Genomic DNA, 23,910 nt, shown 5'->3' with positions numbered 1-23,910 from the left:
ACGAGCTGAGCTCGAGTTCACTATGACTCAAGCTTGGTTTGACTTGTTTACACCCTTACTCGTCGACCACCATAAACCACTATCGGCTGCCCTTGCTTGCCGCTGCTGGTGACTTCTGCTTGTAAAAATCAAATCCCATATACAGTTGTAAGTATATAATATGCATCGAAGACCAAATGATAACTTTCGTTATCCGCAGTCATCGATCACCATTGCAACTTGCCGTCGCCAACCACCAAACACTGACAACTATTACTTACAATCATCATTGTTAGAATATGATGATTTTTTGTAACACTTGCATACTGACAAATGATATATGTGATGAAAATAATAACACCACCCTTCTAGTTTTGAGAGAACGATATATCTTTATACCAACACACTTATAGTTGATTACTTTGCCACCCTTTTCGAGTTTCTTCACATAAAAAGTTTGGTGTATCATCATGCTACCTTTCTATTATTTATGTGTTTTTTTGATCCTCGTGCAAATCTAAAACATTAAATTATCATCCTACTGTGATAAACTATGATCTACAAAAATGCCTAGAAATAAAAAACGACTTAAAATCTATAATCTTGATATTTAAGATATTTATGTCAAGTAGAGATCTAAAAATTTTGTATGGATGAAATTCATAACATAATTAAAATTTATGAATAGTTTTGTTTTAATTTTATCTTGTAAATATATGTCCAAATTTTTTTAAAAAAGCCTAATAGTGTTGAATATCACTTTTAATATTAATTTTTTTTAAAAAATGATGCCAATTTTTTATTAGGATATGTTTCAAAAAATGATTTTATATAAACTATATCTATCTCAAATTAAATGTCATAAATTCATCTAAATTTTAAATAATACAGTCTAAACTAAAATTTTTCATTATTTTCAATATTTTGGTTGGTCAGAATATGATACCTTCGGGTGACAAGGAAACCAACAGCCAACCAGCCAAGCGAGCTCACAAGCAGGATGATGGCGGAATCAAAGGCCGAAGAGTACGGAGCTTTCATTCAAAGATTTGACCTTTACCCTTTGCCTCGCTCCCCAGATTTGCCGTCACTACCACTTGAAGGCCTCATCTTCGCTGTCAAGGACATGTAAGCCATCATCTCCTCCTCCAAGCCTCTTCTGAATCACCAATCCTCCTTCTTCTATGACCTAATCCCGCATTTAGCCTATTGAATGTCTTTTATACCACGCCTTTGATTTATCCCTCTCTCGCTCTCTTCATCTGAGAAGAAATTTTAGGCGTTAAATTGTGAATGAGAGCTTGTTATTCGGATTTTGCTATTATCTGCGAGTTCTAATGACGATTTATTTGAAAGCAGATTTGATATCGATGGCTACGTTACTGGATTCGGGAATCCAGATTGGGCAAGGACTCATATGCCAGCCACATCCACGGCGCCAACTGTTTTAGCTCTTCTCCAAGCAGGAGCTACTTGTGTTGGTAAAACGGTGATGGATGAAATGGCCTACAGGTCAGTGTGTGAAGAACCGCTTCATTTGTCACTTCATTTGGTTGTCTTTACATGAACATTATGAACACCATGACTCTACTTTGTTTGAAGGAATTTGAAGAGAGGAAATGGAAATGGCGAAGAATTATGTTCAATTTAGTTTTCATTCACTTGTATGATTTTAGAAATTGCATATTTAAGAATGAATGTATTCATTTTTCATAGATAAATGCATGCATTCATATATTTCAGTACATTTGAACTCAAATAAAATTCTGATATAAAATACATTTACATTCTCTACGATCCTTCAAACCGAACAGAGCCTATGAAATCAAATCGTTATTTAATGTTTTTGGGAGATCAATTCGTAAAGTTTTTTTCTGGTTCGGAATGGCTTCTGAATATTCAATTTGGGCTAGCTCCTATTTCAACTTTATATTTCAATTCATTTCATTGATGTACTTGCAAAAAATACTCACTTGGTGTTTTATAGCCACAAAGCTACCTTATGATATGATATTATACTCATAAACCAAATAAAAAGGTTAATTTATCTGTAAATCTTTTTGTATAGGTGAATATAGGCTAAAACATGAGGGTTGTGCTTATATTTTTCATTTATTTGTAACAGATGAAGGCTATTTGCCAATTTTAAACAACACATCAGTTAATATGTAATTGATTTTGTTTCATTATTTTATTCCATATATTTTTATGTATTTGTGGTTAAGGCTTATTGATGTGGTATTTAAAGTTCTGTTAACATTCTTAGTTCCATTTGATTACAGCATCAATGGAGAGAATAAGCATTACGGGACACCTATTAATCCATGTGCTCCAGATCGAGTGCCTGGAGGATCTTCTAGTGGATCTGCAGTGGCTGTTGCTGCAGGCCTTGTTGATTTCTCTCTAGGTGATTATTGTTTGCTGTAAAATTGTCCTTCGTTTATTTAATACATTAAAATCATTAAAAAATCTTAGACAGTTATTTTAGTTGAATATAATCAAGCTAGAAAAGACTAAAAGAAAGCTGCAAAACAAGAAAATCTTACAAAAACATATGAGAATCTTTCAGTATGCGCGATGAAATAATTAGGAATATAATGTTTTATTGAAAAGTATTCTTCTCTTTGTAGTTAGAGACCATTTTGGTAGTTTTCACCATTTATTCCTAAAAAAAAGTACTAAACAATATCAGTTAGACCTTTTGGTAGTTTTAACCACTTATTCCTCCACAAAAAAATACTAAACAATATTAGTTAGAATCTACCACCTCCCCTAAGAACATTAATACAAATAAATTATTTGTATTTCTCATAAAGTAAAAATTTATTTTATTTATTTTAAGTATGAAATATGCATAGTTGTTCAAAGCTACATTCTTAAGATTGTTCTTCTTAATTGAATCAATTCATTATCGCTTGGTCTATCCATATTAATTTGTGTTCTAACCAAGTTATATGCTCTGAAATTACTTAACAGGTACCGACACTGGTGGAAGTGTGAGAGTACCAGCATCATACTGTGGAGTCTTTGGTTTCCGGCCTTCGCATGGTGTTGTCTCCACTAGGCATGTCATCCCCATGGCTCAAAGCTTTGATACTGTTGGTAGGGAGTAGAACTTGTCGTTGATAGAGTTCCTCATTGTTAACTAATAATTGTCTTAGCAATTAAGGTTCTGATTTCATTACTAATGATTCTTTTTGTTTTGGCAGTCGACAACAACTTTGTGGACTTGACTTTTATAGAAAGTAAAGGGAAATTTACATACGTTGCACACAATTCTTATGTATTCATATATCTCACACCTAAACTTTCATATTTACATAGCATTTTGTTGCTTTAAACTTGTGCATGAAAATGTGTATTTTATTTTAAAAGTGATGATAAGGCTACTTTTGATGTGATATTAAAAATGTGTTATGTGATGCGCGCTAGAATATTCACGATGGTCGAGTAATGATTATTTATCGTCGTAGAATTGCATGAAAAATCAACACATACTCAGGTAATTTAAGAGAAGTAAGCAAGATGAAACACTTAACTTTTTACATGGAAAACTCCAGAAAGCAGAAAAAATCAGAGGGCCTAGCCCAGTTTAATTAATCAACTATGAATGATGAGTACACATGTCCACTTTTCTCCTGAATTTGAGTAGATGGAAGTATGATTTTGTAAATCTGTAATCTCGCTGTAATTTTTAGCAATAACAGGTGGGTCGTTGTGAATGTTATAGACGGTAGCTGCGATGACAACTTATAATAAAAGTTGTAGTTGATAACCATGATAATAGTTAGCCAGGTGGGTCGTAGATGGTTGCTTTAGATGCGTCGATTGGCCATAGATAATGCAGTAAAGAGTTGCAGGAGTTGTGGAACACGTAGGTCGTATAAGCCATAGTCGTGAGCCTCGATGACCTCCATAAGCTGCAAGGGCCGGAGACGGGAGCTGCACGAGCTGTAGACTACGTATGTCGTAATTGGTCACGTAGGCTATACTGGTGAGTAGTAATGACACCCATAGGTTGCGAGGGCCGTAGTTTGGATCTGCATGAGCATAAGTGAGGTGCGTTGTTACCCGATCTTCAAGATGCGTTGCTCCATTGTTACACCGTCTTCGGGTGCATTGCTGCTCTGTCATCAGGGGTGCGTTGTTACACTATCTGTAGGATGTGTTGTTATACAGTTTTTTGGGTCAATCTAGTGTTCGGGATGATGCTCCACTTTGCAGGTTACTTCGTACAATGATTCGTTGCAAGGAGTGGGCTCCAACCGATGGTAATTGGTGGCGGCTGACAAGTAGTGGTCGACGGTGGTTGGTAGCTGTAGGAGTAGGAGACAACTTTAGCTCCTTCTCCATGCTTTAGTCTTTTTAAAGTTTCAAGTTCTCTTTTCTCTTCAACTCTCTTAAGAGGGGGGGCATGACTCTATTTATAGAGTGCCGATTGCTATTAAAGAAGAAATACGAACCACTCTGATCGGACAGCCCAGAGAGATTCGTTCGAGTAGACGACGTTAAATGAACATTTGAGTGACTTAATGATGTCGGAATTGAGCGATCTTGAGTTCATTGGATTTGTCTTATCGAGACGTTCAACTTGACTATAAGATCATTAGATTTAACATTTAGTTTGATTGTCAGTTTGCTGAAATTGGAGCTCTAAATGAATTTTAATTGAAGTTTGAACATATCTTGCAAAAAAAATTATCTTAAGATATGTGTCATACCTCGAGATTCATACTAGATGATGAGAATTTATTGATGGCGTATCAATCGTCTTCCTATTTTTGGGTGAGACCAATTTTATCAGTCGAAAATATTGAAATTCTGCAAAATATAATTTGTGTTGTATATTATATCATTGTATATTTGCTGAAAACAAATGCAACTCAGTTGGTCCGTCTTATTTGTTGTGTTTCTTTTGGGCTGGTTGGTTAGCGCACACCGACCTTTCATATATATTTATTTATGAGAAGTCAGCATTTACATTCATACCACCTAATTCATGTATGATGCAAGGGAGCAAGACGACCGGAAGGCTGAACGACGACAACAAATCCGGGGAATTAGGAATGCGAAACAACTGCATTCAATTGTTTTTATTTATTTTTTCTTCTTTACGGCTAAAAGCCGTTTCCTTGGTTTTTTTTTTAATAATGAGCCTTCAATGTCAGAATTTTTTTTAACATATAAATAGGCCAAGGAGATGATGGGGGTGGAGTCCCCATCCTTGCCCAATAGGTGTTCTGAGATTTCCCAGAAGAAGAGAGGAGAGGGAAAAAAAATTGTCTTCATCCCTGCCCATCATGCGATAAAAGATTTCTTTTTTTTTCTCTCTTTTCGATCTTCTATCATGAAGAAGGAGAAATTCATTCTAAAAGTAACCTCGATCCTGGCCAACAGGACCTTCGGGATGTTTTTTCACGTTCTTCTTTCTGCTTGTGGTGCAGAAGAAAGTTGTCATGAAAGTTATCCTCGGACTTCAAAGATTTCTTTCTGGTTGCGGTGCAGAAAAAAGTTGTCCTAAAAGTTATCCCTAATCCTGCCCAGCAGGACCTTCGGGATCTTTCGCGATTATCTTTTGTGTTGCGGTGCAGAAGAAAGTAGTCATCGTCCCTGTCTAGTAGATGACCGGAGATCTTCTTTCTTATTGTTGAAATGAAGAAAGTTGTCACCGTCTCTGTCTAGCAAATGATCCGAGAACTTTCTCGTTGCTGTCGCACATTCTAGTGGTGATTCTCGTGCGGTTGTTGCACATTCCAGAGACGAAGAAAAGCTGAAGTTTTCCCGCCACACTTTGTGGGGAGATTTATGTGTCGCTGTTGCACATTCCAGGGGAGATTCCATTGTTGCCATCGCGCTTTCTGGGGGAGAATCTTATCGCACATTATGGAGGTGATGAAGAAATACTAGAGTTTTCTGCCGTGCTTTTTGGGGGATGTTTCTGTGCTTTTGTGATGACGTTATTTGGAAAATCTTGTCCCTCTAAGGATTAGTAGAAGCACCAAAATTTTGAGGATGTGTTTCGTCATCATTTGAAGATGAGTCGACCTCTTGTAGCCTCTGTAGAAATCTTTAATTGTCTGATGTGACATTTGTAGATGATAATTTATTTCTTTGTAAGTCTTTGACGTTGCTTCTGAGGTTGATTTCGTCTTTTATTCTGAATTGTGGTTACTCAAATTATAGGATGTTGTTGCCCAATGTATGGATCATTTTTGTCCTACTTCAGGGGTGCGTATTGCTGTCGAGCTCTAGGTTTTTTGCCTTATGGGTTCATTTGGTTGCTCAAACATGCAAAATTTTATATCAAAGATAACACGTGCACTTTATATAGAAAGAATCAAGTACCTTTTGAGGCTCGCGCCTTCTGAGGTTGTGCCCTCTTAGGCCTGTATCTTCTATGGTTTGTGCCTTCTTAGGCTTATGCCTTGTAAAAGTTTGAAATGCGTTGGTGTCGTTCGAGGCTCGTAACCTTCTTAGGTCTTTTATATATTTGTGTTTTCTGAGACTTGTAGTCTTCTGAGGTCATTGAGTGGAGACCCTATTGACCACTTACTATTATGGAGTCTTTTTAGTGAGGACCCTGCCCAATACTATTTTCCATTGTCTCTTAGACTCATTTTACGGAGATATGGTAGCTCTCATTAAGACTTGCCTCGTAGGCTTGCTTCTAGTAGCATCATAACTTCCCATCGAGTCTTATTTTTTGGACTTGACTTCCAGAGATATGATAGCTTTCCATCGAGACTAGACTTTTAGGAGCATTGTAGCTTTCTATCGAGGCTTGCTTCTTGGTTTCAACTTCAAGGGGCATTATAACTTCCCATCAAGCCTTGGTTTATGGTCTTTCCATCTTGGAGCATCGTAGTTTCCTATCGAGTATTGTGTCTTGGGCTCAACATCTATGGGTATGATAACATTCCATCGAGACTTGTATCATGGGCTTGTCTTTTCGGAGCATCGTAGCTTTCCATCGAGTTTTGCCTCTTGGGTTCGACTTCTAGGAGCATGAGTGGAGAACTTGTCTACCACTAGGAATGCTCAACTTTTTTAGGTTGTTAGTTGAAGCGCGTCTGTCAGACGACTATAGACTATGTTGGAGCGGAGTTGAAAGGAAAATCCATTAAGAATGTAAGACCCATCCTGTATTGTATAGTTGGAGATGCTCAACGAGGTTAACCCGTAATGAACAAAGTTATATGAAATTCATCCAGGATTGTTAACTTATCATAGGTTGTTGGTCGAAACTTTTTCTTGACAACTGTAACCTGTTATGGAAGAGGTCAAAGGAAAGCTATCAAGGATTTTTAACCTATCCGAGGCTATTATTCGAACCTTCTATTTGACGACTGTAGCCTGTGATGAAAGATGTTGAATCGAGTCCCCTGTGATCAATTAAGCCTAGAATGAGGTTTCAAAGATACTCTGCGTTTCTTGAAACTGAGGCTTAGGTCGCAATGTATCGTATGTTTTCTTGGAAATATAGTTACAATCATACTTAAGAATAATGTTTGACAACTTGTTAGTTGTTTCTTTTGAATCTTTTGCTCCTCAGCGGGGACGCTGTCCACAGGAGTTTGTAAAGTTGCTCATCTATCGAGCCTTGAAGAAATCAGCTTCCTAATCCAGTTAAAGAGGAACTTTAGTACGGCGAGGGGGTGCTGAGGAAGCGTTATTTGTGAAAAAGATTGTCCTCAATTTAAAAGTTTTTCTGAAAGAATTATTGTCTGAATGAAATGTGGGATGACAACATACCTCAGTCGTGTCTGTGACGTTAACTTAAACGATCTTTTCGAGACTGTAGTGAATGTTATCCCCATCCTGTAAGAAGTTGTAAATGACTTTGTGTTTGAATAGAATGCGAGAAGACTACCCCACTACAATTGTGCCCAGGAAGTTGACGTGAATGATCTTTTGAGACTGCAATGAAGGTTGCCCCACAACTTGGAAGAAGATTTGAAAGACATTGTATCTGAATAGGATGCAAGAAGATTTACCTACTGCATCGTGCCCAGGATGTTGGCTTGAATGACCTTTTGAAAATGCAGTGAAGGTCACCCCTCACATTGAAGAATGCTTTAAAGATAATCTTCAAGATGCAAAAGAGGTTTCTTTTCTAATTAGATGATGTGCATCATTGAAAAATAAAGTAGAGGCTTGGTGTATTAGAGTTGAAGACAACGCCAAACGAGATTTCATTTCTCGTAGATGACTCAAATTGATGGGTGCTAGAAGATTCACGACGGTTGAGTAATGATTAATTATCTTCTTAGCATTGCATGAAAAACCAGCACACATGTAATTAAAGAGAAGCAGGAGGAGACACATCGACTTTTTATGTGGAAAACCTCTGAAAGACAAAAAAATTATATGGCCTAGCCCAGTTAAAATAACCCGCTACTCTTCTCCTGAATTTGAGATGGAATTACAATGTTATATATCCGTAATCTGGCTATAGTTCTTGGTGACAAAAGACTGCAAGGGCTATAATTAATTGTCGCGGAGGTAGTAGATGGTGGTTGTAGCTAGGGCTGCGATTTAAATATTTGTGTTTGTGTTTGACACGTGTTCGACTCGAAATATCGGCTCAAAATTGGTTTGTTAAACTTAAATTGAGAAAAATAGATGTAAAATGTGGGATTCGAATCTGGATCAAATATATAAAAAAAAATACACTAACCACATTGCCACATGAGGTGTTATGATTTAAACTTAGAGATAAATATATATAATATATTATTATATAAATAATATATGTAATATATTGTTATATAAAAAGTTATTAATTTTTTTTTCGAGCCATTTCGAGCTGAACACGAGCGAACAAACTGTGGTTCGTGTTCAGTTTGTTTACATTTCGAGCTTAAAAATTTGTTCGTGTTTGACTCGTTAGGCTTAACGAACGAGCCGAACACGAGCTGCTTAACGAGCCGAACACGAGTTGTTCACGAACAACGAGCCAAATTGACAGCCTTAGTTGTAGCGCCAACTTATTATACAATTTATAGTTGACAACTATGACAGTAGTTAGCCAGATGGGTCGTAGATGGTTGCTACAGGAGCGTTGGTTGGTCATAGATGATGTAGTAAGAGGTTGCAGTAGCTGTGGACCACATGGGTTGTTTAGGCTATAGTGGTGAGCAACAATGACGTCTAGTGGTGAGTAGTAATGATGTTCGTAGGGAGTGAGAACCAAAATATGGAGCTGCACAAGCTGTGGACCACATAGGTTATAGTTGGTCACGTAGATTATGTTGACGAGTAATAATGACGTCTGTAGGCCATGAAGGCCGGAATTGGGAACTGCACGAGCTATGAACCATAAAAGCCGTAGTTGGCACGTAGACCATAATTGTGAGTGGTAATGACATCCGTAGGTTGCAAGGGCCAGTCGGGAGCTGCATGAGCTATGCACCTCATTCATCATAGTTAGTCATGTAGGTCATATTGGTGAGTAGTAATGACACCAGTAGGCCGCGAGGGCCGAAGTGGGGAGCTACACGAGTCTTGGAACACATAGGCCGCGGTTTGTTATGTAGGTCGTAGTGGTGAGTAATAATGACGTTCGTAGGTTATGAAGGCCGGAGTCAGGAGCTACACGAGCATATGCGATGTGTCGTTACCCCATTTTTGAGATTCTCTGTTGCACCGTCTTTGGTGTGCGTTGTTTCACCGTCTTCGGGGTGCATTGTTGCACCGTATTTGTGGTGCATTGTTGTACTGCCTTCGGGGTGCGTTGTTATACCATCTTCAAGGTAGTTGTTGCACCGTCTTTAAGGTCAGCCTGATCTCGGGATGATGCGTCGCTTCGTAGGTTGTTTCGTGTGGTGCTTCATTGCAAGGAATAGGCAGCGGTCGATGCTGACCGATGACGGTCGGTGACTGAATGAGTGATGCTGAACTTCAACTCCTTCAAGTTACAAGCTCTTTTTCAGACTTCAAGCTCTTTTCCCTTTTCATGACATGGGTGAGACTCTATTTATAGAGTTCCGGTTGCAATTAATGAATGAATATTAACTATTTTACTTGGACGACAAGAAAAAAATTCCGTAATATAATGGGTTTTTATGGATATTTTAGTATCTTAACGATACAGGAATTAAACGATTTTGGTTCTTTGGATTCGTCTTGTCGATATGCTCGATTTGACTATTGACTTGCCCAATTTGAAATCCGTTTGACTTTCTAAATATTCCCAGAATGATTTCAAAAGTGGTTTAATGGCTTGATCGGGGATTGATTTGACTGTGATTGGATCAATTTTGATACCGTTGAGTCTATCTCGCTGAGCTGGTTTGTTTGATTGTCAGTTCGTTGAAATTGGAGCTCTGGATGAATTTTAATTGAAATTTGATATTTTTTGCTCAAAAAGTTATCTTGAGATCCATGTCATGCTTTGAGATTCATGTTGGATGATGAGAATTTGTTGATGACATATCATTATATGTGTAAATAAGTTTAGGTGTGAGATATGTAAATACATTAGAATAGTGTGCTATGTAAATGCCCCTATATAAAAATGCTTCAATTTGATATATTTTTGTGATATTTGATATGTTTTTCTTATCTTAGAGCGGTTATTTTTTTCGACATGTTTCCCTTCTCCCGGTGGGTTGTTTAAAATGATGCTATTGCCTCAAAAGATAAACTTTTAATATCTATTACAAAAAATTATGAGAAACTCACTCTCACTTGAGGCTATACTGGAAAGTGTTAATAAAATGATGTTTTTGCTTGTCTTAGACAAGCATCACGACATTGTGGTTTATGACAATAAGGTGTTATAGTGTAAATATCAAACTTAGGGTGTTAGATATGTAAATACTTTTTTTTTTTAATTTTGGTCTCATATATGTTCTATTAGGAGTGGCAATTCTATGATTAGATGCTATACTCGTTTTAAATTTAAAGTTGCTGATGCACTTTAAACAATTTTATGGAGGTACAATGAGCATCTTATTGGTCCACAACTCAAAACAAAAGCAATGTATTTCGTTCAAAAAAAAAAAAAAAAAAAAAAAAAAAAAAAAAAAAAACCCTGTCGCCATTGAGCCACCATATTTATCCGTAAACATTAACATTTATGAAGTATTTTGGTGGATATATACTAGAAATTCTTTGTGTTGCCCTTCTCTTCAATGTACCGATACTTTCATGCTATTTACAATTATTTTTACAAATCTATCCTCAGGATGGTTTGCAAGAGATCCTGTGACCACAAGCAAAGTCGGCCATACTTTACTGCAATTGCCCGGTGAAGTAAATGTAGAACCAACTCGCTTTATTATCGCTAATGACTGTTTCAAGTATCTTGGACTACTTGGTGAAAAAATTTCTCATATTGTCGTCGAGTTTGTCCGGGCCACTTTTGGAAGTTAGTGCATGTAATTTTACAGTTTTGTTTTTTCACTTATCAAGTCACACCAGTGGATCATTTTTTTTGCTTAGAAGTTTTTATTAAACAAGCAAAAATTATGAACAGGTCATCTGATTACCTATGAAAACCTTGGAGATTATATTCTTCAGAAGGTTCCTATTTCAAGAAATTTTATAAATACAGTCCCTGAAAGTCAAGCTTTTCCAATACCAGCACTAGGCGCTCTGTCGTATGCCTTGCGTGTGATTCAGAGGTATGTGGATATTGATTGAATTTATTTCTTGCCTATTTTATTCTGTGCTTTATTTGCTATATTAAATTTGCCTAATATGACTTTGATAGTTTACTGATGAGACTTCATTAATATCATAATTACAAAGGAATTAATAAAAAAAAAAATATTACACCTTCTCCATCCTTATATTTATAAGGATGAATTTAAATAGGTAAAATAGCTGCTGTTAATCAAATTATGTGCTATTGTCTAGATTTAAAGTCCAAACAATCTTAGTGTTTCATTTTAAATCTCAGATAATCTTTATTATTTCATTTTAAATTACGGACAATCCCTACTTTCTCGTTTTAAGTTCCTGACTTTATCGATTTTGCTATTTTTTTTTTTATTATGTAGATTTTATTTAGAAAATTTAAGTTAAGGCGATTTTTAAAAAGTTCTCTAATTTTCAGCTCCATTGATACAAGAACAATCTAGATTAGCAGAACTCCTCATTGCACTGAACCATTTCGTTCTTAGCAAGCATCAGTAGATGGGATAATCTCTTGCAGGTCCTTTTCTTAAAATTTCTTTTATTGCAAAATATGACTTATAAAATTTGAAAGATGTCTATACCGAGTTCTTGTCTCATGAATAGCATTGTCGACATGAATGAATAATATCAAAGATTTTGAATTTTTCATCATTTGTCCAAATCACAATCCAAATTCCGAAACAACTTAATTGTGAAATTTTTCTTCTGTTTCATCCTGAAGGGCTACTTTATTACTTTTTGTCTGAGCTTGACTTGTCTTTTACTTGTTAAGCCTTGCTTAACCTGCTATGAATTGTTAATAAAATACCACTAATGGATATAAGCTAAACAAACGAGCCGAACACGAACACACTTTTTGAGCTTGAAATATAAACGAGCCGACCATGAGCTAGGCCTGGTTTACACCCCTAATTGCAAAGTATGACTTATAAAATTTGAAAGATGTCTATATCGAGTACTTGTCTCATGAATAATCTTGTCGTCATGAATGAATAATATCACAGATTTTGAAATTTTCATCTTTTGTCTAAAACACAATCCAAATTCTGAAACAACTTAATTGTGAAATTTCTCCTGTTTCATCCTGAAGTGCTACTTTATTACTTTCCGTCTGAGTTTGACTTGTCTTTTGCTTGTTAAGCCTTTCTTAACCTGCTATGATTTGTTATAAATAAAATACCAGTAATGAATATAACTTACATTTAAATTATTTAGAAGAGAAATGTCAAAATGTTTTCCTGATTCATTGCAATGAGCCATTTTATAGTGCATTTATTTCGGGTGTGGTCGTACAAAATCTCAGTTCAAAAGCTGTCATTGAAAATCTGTTGTTTAGAAACTGATGTTTCAGACGTAGTTGGCCTATTTGAAAAGTACAATTTTGAAAGTGATTCTTGTGAGCTAATGACTGTAATGCCCCTTAGTATATATATACACAATTCTGTTTGAAAAACACAATTTTGAGAGTGTTGTCTGTGGAATAATTCTATTGTTAATTTTTGAAATTATTTTTACTGACAACCCTATAAAAGAATTTAAGGTGAATATTAACCCAATTTTATGCCCTCAAAATAATCATACAAACATAATATATTCAATGTAAGTTGTATCCCAGCCAAACATACAAGTTTTCTTACAAAAAAAACAGCTTGTTCTCCAAAGTACAACAACATCATCAAAGCAAATACACGTTAACAATAATAACAACAATGATACGATTACAAAATCAAACAAGAGCAAGGTCTTCACAAGAAATTTTAAGTCTTTGAGACCATTTTTCACCATATCATCAGGAGCATTTATCTTTTTGATTACCTCGCTCCAATATTGCATCTCTTGGTTCATCAACCCATTGAAAAAGTTTACAATATGTATTTGTTAAATTTCTGTAAATTTTTTGGACATCTATAAAATATTCAACCAGCATTATCACCTTTCTGTGCCTTGAAGACAATGCATAATAGGTTGCAATCACGAAATTGGTCAATGTTTTGTCCCATTGGAACTTGTCGAATTGCTTGAGCCCATTTTTAATAATATAATCTTATAAATTTAATGATTAGCACATAATAATGCAAAAAAAAAAAAGTGAAAAGAAAAGGAAATGCATAGTTTGTATAAATAACGGGCATTACATACATACTACCGGAGTTCTTTGCATTTATATATCTAATAAAATCTCTAATTTTTTTCATTGATATTATCCAAATCTTTCATAAAGAATACAACCATATTAACTGAAAGAAAGTAAAATACATGTGCCAAAAACAAATTCTTCCAATGAGGGTTAGCTTTGTCTTGAAATTAAAAAAAATGTGTTTTTAGACCAAACAAAATTCAGCAAACTTCATCATGAGAACCAAAACCAGAATTTACATACATACCACATAGTTTGGGTTGGTATTGGGGTAATATTAGGGTGTTATTGATGCGGTATTGAGGTCGTATTGAGGGTTTTGTGCCAATATATTATTAGGGTAGTATTGGGTGGTATTGATGTGGTATTGGGGGTTTTGTGTCAAGATATTGTTGGGGTGGTATTGATGTGGGATTGAGGTGGTACTGGGTGGTATTAAGATGATATTGAGGGTTTTGTGCCAAGATACTATGGGGTGGTATTGATGTGATATTAGAGGTCTTATGCCACAATATTATTGGTGGTATTAAGGCGGTCATAATGTGGCATTGATGTGGTATTGGGGTGATATTGATGTGATATTGGAGGTCTTATGCCAAAATATTATTGGTGTGGTCTTGAGGCGGTATTAGTGTATTAAGATGGTATTGGGGTGGTATTGATGTGATATTGGGGGCTTTGTACCAAGATATTATTTTGGTGGTATTGAGTTGATATTGAGGTAGCATTGAGGTGATATTTATGTGGCATTGAGGTGATTTTAGAGTTTTCTGCCAAAAATATTATTGGGGTGGTATCAGGGTGATATTGATGTCGTATTGAAGTTGTATCGGGGGTTTTGTGTCATATATTATTCAACTGGTATTGTTGTGATATTGGGGTGGTATTATAGTATTGGGGTGATATCGAAGTGGTATTAGGGTGATATTGATGTGATATTGGGGTGGTGTCGTCGATTTTGGGAGAATATATTATTGGAGTGGTATTGATCTGGTATTGAAATGATATCATTTTCTTTATAGGAATACATAAAAATTATAACTTACTATACCTAAAAAATACAAGAACACTCAATAAAAAGTACTAAAATTTTCTTCCGACAATAATAGTGAATTACAATATAATACATCAATTGTAACTAAGGAATCGGTGATAGCTTCACGTAATTCAGCCATCTCTTCGACACCATCTCCAACACCTATGGTTGGACTAGCGATATCAGTATGGTCTGTAATTTTTTGTCCCATTTGATAATCATATGCTTTTGGAGGAACTGGTTTCTTCCCATCTACAATGAAAAATCAACATCAAACTGTGAATGATGACGTCGTATGTAATTATGGAGAGTTATTGTAGTGGGAACAATTTTAACTTATTTTTCAAAAGAATATATTGACATATCTCGTAAAATGACACATTTTTTCTTTCAAACATCGAACGCCTTCTCAATGACATCACGTAATGATGAGTGACGTTTATTCAACGTCTCTTTTCTTCCTCTTACAACTTGGCTTGCCCTCTCAAAATTTGGTATGTGATATTTTGTGTTAAAAAATGGCTAAAGAAATCCTCGTTGTAATGGGTAACCGACGTCAATTAAATAATATTTTCCTACACAAATTGTTTACCATTAGTAATTAGCCAGTTTGACTGAAATTAATAAACTATTTGATAGGTTGTCAACTAAGCTTTAGGTGGGAGGGAAAATTTGTGCACATGGGAACGGGTAGCAAATTTGAAGATTCTACTATCGTGAGCGCTACCCTCCCACCCAGCCATGACGAAGGCAAAACACATATTAAAGTTACATGCTGATATCATATTTTATGTAGATGCATCACACAGTCCAATGTATACAATTTTATTAGTATTTGACACAAGCGTGAACATGTCCCGTCAATGATACCAATACAATGATGTATCACATCTACTTTAGCTTAGATTTCAAAATTTATGTCTGAAAAATGTTTGCATGAAACATACCTTGAAGTATGACATACACTGTTGATCATAGGAAATTTGTCTAGAAATGTTTTCAAAAGTTGGATCTTCAAGTTTTATGATTTTGGAAGACACACATACCAAAGCATTCAAACCCATTAAAAAATATCTACTGATAGTTTTGGTTGAGTGATGATATCTCTTGCAACCTGCTCTTATAGATTGATTATATGATAAAATATGTAATGTTATAGCTAATACCTCTCGTGATGTCGTTCTTGAAGAATTATGAAAACCATAACTAGGGTGGAGTTAATTCAAAAGATCAGTAAATATCTCCTGACTCATGTGAAATATGTTATGAAACCTCGTTGGATGGCCCTCAAGCATTTCACTTATCTATTTATCCCTCGTGAAGGTCAAGGTCATGCATGGAGTCCAAGAAAACGATTTGTAGTATTTGGTCAACAGACATACAACTGTTATAATAACTTTTTTGTAATGTTCTCTATTAGTAGCATCCATTGCTGAAAAAAATTAGGAGCATTATTACATTATAAGATATGACAATTACTAACATTTTAACGAAATATATTATGAGCATGTCACATTTCAATACAAGACGAATGACATCACAAAAACAAAATTAAACTTTTACAATAGGTAATTGTCCTATCATAAAATAAAAAAAAAAAACGTAGACACCAACGTAATGTTTCCGTAATAAGCAGACTTCACTGAAAAATAAATAAAATACTTAATAACAGACCCCCCTTGAAGAACATAGAAATGATAAAGATTAGTCATCATGATTTTCGTGGAAGAAGTGCAAGCTGTGAACTATCTGCGTAGGGGCCATAGATATGATGAACTCCCATTTGACAGGATTTTTAAGTAGCTTCATGAAGTATAGACATAATGCATATCTTTATAAACTTCAGCAATTTGCTCTAAAATCTTTCTTACTTCAGAAATAGATGAAGTTTTTATGTCACTAGATTCAGAAGATAAATTAGTACATGTTGTAACCAACTATGATATTTGACTCCTCAAATTTGGAGGTCCAATCTTTTTATTGTGACTTGCCCTTTCTTTTAAGGAAGGTGACATCCCAACATGACTGGATCACTGTGTTCATTAATGTTGTGCGATGATTTCTAAATTGGTTTATTGGGGTCATCTCTTTGTTCTTGCTTCTTGAGGAGTCCAGACATTACAATCTGTTGCAACAATGGCACCAAACATGAGTTCAAACCTATCCTCTAGCTCAGGTTCAATTCCATCAAATCTAAATTTATTAATATTTGACACAACCTGTCATTCATACAATCAAAAAGAAAAGTAATGTCAAGTAATTCTAGGTATAACATAATAGAATTACAATTTATTTAAAATTCAAACCACCTCTAATTTCTCCTTCCATCAATCCCTTGATGCATTTATTGTGTTTTTAATTAAATCCCATCCAAGTCTGGTAGATCCTCTTTTCAGTTCTTTTTAAAAATTTTCAATCTTCTTATAACTGATCTCATTTATTCTTTAATTTAGTTCGACCATACAATCTTCTAGTTTTCTTTTGAAAATTCTTTGTAATACTCTGTCAGCCAAGTGATATACTTCTCGTGTATAAGACGAGAGAAAAAACCCAGGAAAAACTTGAATTATGGAGGTCTACATTAGAGTCTGAAGGCCTTCATTTGAGTAGAATTAAAATTGAATACATGGAATGTAATTTTAGTAGTAGTAGCTCTAGTGACAGAAGTGTAACTTTGAGTGATCAAATTATTAAAAGGTGTGAATGATTTAGATATCTCGAGTTTGTTGTTCAAAGTGATGGTGATATAGATGGGGATGTTAATAGTTGAATTCAAGTTGGTTGGTTGAAGTGGAGGATGCTTCGGGCTTTTTGTGTGATAGAAAAGTATCGCTTAGACTGAAAGGAAATTTTATAAGACGGTGGTGAGGAGACCTGCAATGCTCTATGGCGCTGAATGTTGGTTTTTAAAAGAGAAGCATAATACTAAGTTAAGTGTTGCCGAAATGAGAATGATTAGGTGGATGAGTGGCTTTACACTTAGAGACAAAATGCAAAATGAATATATCCGTGATAGGGTTGGTGGGTGTAGCTCAGTAGCTCCTGTGACGGAAAAAATTAAAGAAAGTCGTCTTAGATGGTTTGGTCACATTAAGCGTCGACCATCCACGTCGACCATTTGATGGTCTGATTAGGAAAGTAGATGTTTTAGATTCGCTTATGTTAAGAAAGACAGAGGTAAACCTAGGAAGACTCGGGCATATTGTAAAAAAAATAATCTTAATTTATTATAACTTAATGAAAATATGACACTAAATAGGATGTAATGGAGAAAAAGGATTCGTGTAGCCGACCCCACATAGTGGGATTAAGGATTTTCTGTTGTTGTTGTCTGTCTGCCTTCTTTGTTGAAATGTATTGTTGGCCTATAACCTAATTCTTTCTCTATCAAGCACATGTCACAAAAAATCATTTTTTTCCTCCCAAATAGCATATGATATGTTTTCTCTTGTGTTACCCATTTGCTAATGTATTTGGTAGGTTAATATATGATTTTAAATGTTTTATGATAATAATTTGTCTGTTCGTGTTCGGCTTGTTTTGGCTTGAAATATTACTCATCAAATATATATATATATGATTAGTATTTTTAAAAAAATTAGTTGACTACAAGGATACAAAGATTTATAATCAATTAAAAATATTAATTAAGAAAATGGAATAAAACTTATTAAATTAGATTCAAATGATATTTTAATATAAACAATAATTTTTAAATATTACCCCAACCCTTAACATCATATGGCTACAAGATTAGGGTTGTCAAAACGACTCTTTGTTCGTGAACAGCTCATGTTCGGCTCGCTGAGCAAACGAGCCGAACACGAACACATTTTTTGAGCTTGAAATATAAACGAGCCGAACACGAATTGAGCCTCATTTACACCCCTAGTTAAGAGTATGGAGACTATTTTAATACTTTTTTAAACTCTGGGACAAAGATGACCATATGTAAATAGTCAACTGACTATTTTGACACTTTACTCAATTGTTTAGCATGTTTCTGAAGTTAGCCTCTACAATGGCACCAATTTACTACTCTAATTTTGAAAACATTGATCTACTAAGAAAATATTTTTAAGTTCATAGTCAAAATCCTATGGTTATACAATTTTCATAGAGAAGATAGTATAAAATATAATGCTGAATTATTGCTTTTTTTGGCAGGTTTGAATTTAAATGTAATCATGAGGAATGGTTAAATAATGTGAAACCCAACTTGGGTCCTGGAATATCAGAAAGAGTAATGGATGCCCTGGCATCAACAGATGATAATTTAGAAAGCTGCTGGAAATTAAAGGCTGAGTTCAAGGCTGTTTGGACTGACCTTTTGGGAGTTACAATTCTTAAATTTTCAATTACATTTTTGGCCTCAGACTACTTAGTTTTTGCAAATTAGTGCCTCTTTGGCAACATTATAGTGTAATTCTTCTCTTGTTTCTTTATTCAGGACTACGGTGTCCTTGTAATACCTACCGTTCCAGGGCCACCTCCAAACCTCAACCTGGATGGTATTACATTGAGCGACTTTCGTGCCAAAGCTTTCAGTTTGCTAGCCGTTGCAGGCATGTCTGGCTTTTGCCAGGTAATCAAATTTGAATTTTCCTTCCTTTAATATTTGATACAATAATACCATCCAATTCCTATGTATTTACATATCTAACCTTTAAACTTTACTTTTTTACACTTGTACAACTCAAATCCTTCGTATCACATCACAAATACCACTTATTTAACTTTTAGAAAGTGAAATACACCTTTTTATGCATAGGTAAAGACCCATTTGGGACAACTTATAAGGGCGACGCCGCCTCACTGTTTGTTTCGCGCGTTGAAGATGTGTTTATCAAAACTCCGTTTCCTATTTTTCATTACACACAGATCGCGGGGCTAGCCCCGCGATCCGCGTTCCCTTATCGCGTTTAGCCCCCAATTACTCCGCTGCCCCTTCCCGGATTCGACATTGCTTCTTTCTTCTTCCTTCGTTCGCGATTTAGGACTCTTCTTTTGCTTCTTCCTTCTTCGGCACTCCTTCTGCTTCTTCCTTCTTTGGCACTCCTTCGTTCACGATTTGCGGATTCGACATGCGTTCGAATGGTTGTTTACTCTCGTGCACTCCTGCTGTCCGCCTCCTCCTTCGCTCGGTGTCCGTCGCCTCTCTCCCTCACCCTCACCTCTTCTTCCCCAAAGCCCTCACCTCTTCTTCCCAAGCGCAAAGAAGCTAAAGGAAGAGCCGCGATCTATGTAACGGCCGTGCCACTTAGGGCTCCTCGTGGTTCGGCACAGATGCTTGTGTCGGATGCTTACTCTCTCGGAGCCTGGGATTTGCAGCACTTCATGGTCATCGTTAAACCCAGCTGTCCTCATCCTCAGGTCCTTTTGATTCATCCCGTTCTTGCTTTGATTTATCATTTCCTGTGCTAACTTTTTTATCTAAAAAAAATGGGATTTTTGTGAGTTCTGCTTTCTTTCCGTTTTATTCGATATACCATGTTTGGGTATATCTATTTTCTTGTAAGTGGAGGCAGCAGTGGAAAATATTTTTATTGGAAGATTTACATATATACCACTTAATTTCTATGTATTTACATAGATAACGCCTAAACCTCAATTTTTAGATGCACCACCTTTTCTATGCATGAAATGTTCATTTCACTTTTTAAAAATTGTAATGTGGTACTTTTTATATGATATGAAAGATTTGTGTGGTATAAATGTACAAAAGAAAACTTTAGTTGTTAGATAAGTCAATTCATAAGAAGTGGGTGTATGTATGTAAAGGTCCCATTACCTGGTTTTATCTCATCATGTTTGCTGACTTAAAACTTGGTTTTGTTGACTGCATCTGTTAAAACTAGAAAACGATTCTCGTTTGTCTGGTCTTTAGTTTTGGTTGTCTTGCACTGGCTTTCAATTTTCTTGATGTATGAAATGAGAATAATTTCTCTTGACAACGGTACTTTTCATTTGGTTAGGTTGGTGTTTATTTGTTATATTTATGATTTTGGCACGATAGAAAAGGAGCATCCAATTTGTTTGATTTTTCCTAGGTAAAGAATAAGTAGATAAACCACACTATCAATAAATAAGCAAAGAAATCAAATTTCTTTTCAAAATCATCAGTTAAATCACAAAAAAGTGAGTGACATATAAGCTTGTGATTTGTTGGTTGCAAAAAGATGGATTTCATACTTCTGCTCACAAATATTCATTGGGAAGCCATATTTGTTATATAAGCTGTTTACAAAATACACAAATCAAACAACTAAATAATTTATTCAGAACAGGGGCAGAATAGTCCTTTTTCAGAATCAGATGTTTTTCAAACGCACAAACCAAACAACTAGCCAACTTATCCGGATCAGTTGCTCATCAGCAGATTATCAAGATAAGCTGCTCATCAGCATAAGCTAGATAAGCTGCAGCTGCCCCAAACAGACCCTTAAGATGACATATTTATAAAAATTGCAATTTAGGTGTGAGATGTAAATCCATAGGAATTGAGTGGTATGTATGTAAATTTTTCGTCTTTTTTTCTTTCTGGCATTGTATACAGATCTCTGTTCCACTGGGGATGCAGAATGGCCTTCCTGTTTCAGTTTCTCTGTTAGCAAGAGATGGAGCAGATTTTTTCCTTCTTCATCTTGTTCAGGCTTTCTATCAAACTGTAAAAGAACGAGCTGCTGCTATTTGGGAATCTGGTTTGTGAAGAACATTTGGATAGTTACTGTATTTTCTGTACACATTCTGCTTAATGACATGAATGAACGGTAATGATTCTGGAAAGACAAATAAACAGTGATGTTTTGCTTTGAAAAAGAGGTGCATTCATGTTTATTATCACTTGAGAAAATTTAGAGAAAATCTTATTCTAGAGCACCGTCAAGGATTCTTAGGGTCCAGATGCTGTAAATCATGTTCTTTTTACATTCATACCACCCAAATCTAACATTATATCAAATAACTATCGTCTCTAATTTTTAAAATTGAAATTCATCTTTTCATGCATAGGTAAACATAAGGTGTTATTAGTGTAAATATCAAACTTCTGGTGTTTGATATGTTAATACATAAGAATTATGTGGTATAGGGGCATTTACATATCTACCACACAATTCTTATGTATTTACAAATCTACCACACAATCCTTATGTATTTACATATCTACCACCTGAAGCATTATTCCCTTAGATATGAGATAAAATCCACTGGCACAAACTTTAGTTCTAAACTTTCCAAAGTCAAAAAACAATAAAGTTGATCTTCATGTTTCACATAACCAAATAACTGCCAATTAAATTCATAAAAATCTATTATAATTCTTCAGCATTAAGCATAAAAATAAGTAAAATCCACTATTCCTCCTAAAAGCAACCATAGAGCTTATTATCTTCTAAAATCTAAGTCAATCATACACAAATTTTCATACAATCTAATGTCGATGTATAAAACAACTACATATATTGTCAAAACACAGCCCATCACAGGATAAATATAAACTAATCTCTTGCCTACAGCAAAGTGAATCTATTTATAAAAAGAAAAGGCAAGAACATTTCTAGAATACAATTTTACATTATCAAAGTATGTAACAAAAGCAAAAAGCTGCAACTACTGCAATGCTGCTTATTATATAAACCTTATCAAACCAGCTTTCATTCCTGATTTTCTCCTCTTTAAACTCATTCTGAGCCTTCAAATACAAGTGACAGTACTCCAACACTTCCCCATAATTTCTGCTTCTCCTGCAACTCAAAGCTTCTTTTAAAACAAGCAGACTATTCCGCCCATTAACATGAGCTCCCGCCATATTCTCCACCTGCATACTCAACTCAGTTAATCTCAGACCTGTAGCCATACCACCCTCTCCATTCCCTGCACCCACAATACTAAATTTCATCACAATGATGCATTTTGCAACCTGGCATGGGGGAATGTCTTTCACCGGAAGAATCGATCCGAATCGAAGAACGAAGTTTCGATCAGTCGGCCAATGCCTCTGCCTCCCGAGCGGTCTCCAGCTCGTAAGATTCGCTGCTTGCTTCAATCTTCTATTCACAATGATTCAGCTTAGCACAATTCCCTCGTGCAAATCCCTCCACAATCTCCCATCTTTTCTCTCTCTCTCTAAAGATGTGATGGACGGCAAACCGTCATCAACTGAGAGCATAACATCACCATCCTCGTTACCGGTTCCATCTGAATAGCGGAGCAGGTCGATTCGAAATGGGCAAGTATGAAACCAACCATTAGAACCGTCAGAATCAGGAATTCCCCATAAGACTTTTGAATATACTGTTTTCTCTTTGTACCTCACATCAACAATGGAAACAAAATCAGAAGGGAAGATTGTTTCATTTTCATCACTGTCCCCATAGTAATCATCCTCGTTCCAATCGGCGGGATATGGAAGATTGTCGTCGGTTTGAACGGCGGGGATGTCCTCGTTGACAATAAGGGGAAAGCAATCGGCGTAGAACCGTCTGAACCCACCAATGGAGGAGATGAGACTCCTAACATCATCTCTATGAGTTGAAGGCCAAAGAGAATGACATGCGTTTTCCCATAATACTTCCTCTTTTGATAAGGAACAGAAGTCAGCACAAGTACACGCAGCTTTCGCTAGAGAAGGACCGTCGAGACGGCGAAGTATGTCGTATAGAAGATCACTGCTCAGTGATGTTGAGCTCTCTATTTTTGTAGTTGCCATGCTGTGGTTTGGTAACTTATATCCGTTTGGAACTGCTGCAATTTTTTATAAAGATGGTTATAAAGTTATGATAAGAAAAACAATTTTCAGGAAGTTTGCATGTGAATTATAAATATTTGTTTTTTAGAAAGTCAAACAGCAGTTTCCTTAAAGCTACCATACTTTACAAATCTGATTGTAAAAAGTAGCTTCTTATCACAAGAATTTCTAAAAAACTGCAAGAAAATAATTCCTCAAACATAACTGTAGTGGCAGTTTGAAACACAAAGCAGACATAAAAGTTTCCTAATCATCGATTCTGATACAATTAGAGAACCTCTCTTTGAAGCAGGTTTTTTACTAGCATGGACTGTGGAGAGCCAAAGCAAATTGTCAAAAAGCGTTTACAAATATTAGTTGGGTGAG

General features: G+C 35.7%; 1 protein-coding gene and 1 pseudogene across 1 annotated transcript; one reads left to right on the top strand and one right to left on the bottom strand.

The window, feature by feature from the left end:
- Window positions 1-918: 918 nt before the first annotated feature.
- On the top strand, window positions 919-21,709 carry LOC110022052 (amidase 1). Its single transcript, XM_020720830.1, has 9 exons — window positions 919-1,107; window positions 1,339-1,491; window positions 2,262-2,386; window positions 2,956-3,081; window positions 11,168-11,350; window positions 11,459-11,606; window positions 18,963-19,131; window positions 19,246-19,380; window positions 21,352-21,709. Exons 1-9 carry the CDS (start codon window positions 980-982, stop codon window positions 21,502-21,504), a joined length of 1,320 nt encoding a protein of 439 aa, XP_020576489.1. The 5' UTR covers window positions 919-979; the 3' UTR covers window positions 21,505-21,709.
- A 506-nt stretch (window positions 21,710-22,215) lies between these two features.
- The window catches only part of LOC110022042, a 6,471-nt pseudogene continuing 4,776 nt past the window's right edge, over window positions 22,216-23,910 (bottom strand).

This window comes from Phalaenopsis equestris, unplaced genomic scaffold (genome assembly GCF_001263595.1).
Source record: "Phalaenopsis equestris unplaced genomic scaffold, ASM126359v1 Scaffold000165, whole genome shotgun sequence".
In the NCBI taxonomy this organism is placed as follows: domain Eukaryota; kingdom Viridiplantae; phylum Streptophyta; class Magnoliopsida; order Asparagales; family Orchidaceae; genus Phalaenopsis; species Phalaenopsis equestris.
This window is presented reverse-complemented; position numbering and strand designations above follow the sequence as displayed.

What these genes read in the sequence shown, in the direction of transcription:
- LOC110022052 (XM_020720830.1), top strand. Translation starts at nt 980, where the DNA reads ATGATGGCGGAATCAAAGGCCGAAGAGTACGGAGCTTTCATTCAAAGA. An exon ending in TGTCCGGGCCACTTTTGGAA is followed by an intron (nt 11,351 to 11,458) that starts GTTAGTGCATGT and finishes AATTATGAACAG; the next exon opens with GTCATCTGATTACCTATGAA. An exon ending in GCATGTCTGGCTTTTGCCAG is followed by an intron (nt 19,381 to 21,351) that starts GTAATCAAATTT and finishes CATTGTATACAG; the next exon opens with ATCTCTGTTCCACTGGGGAT.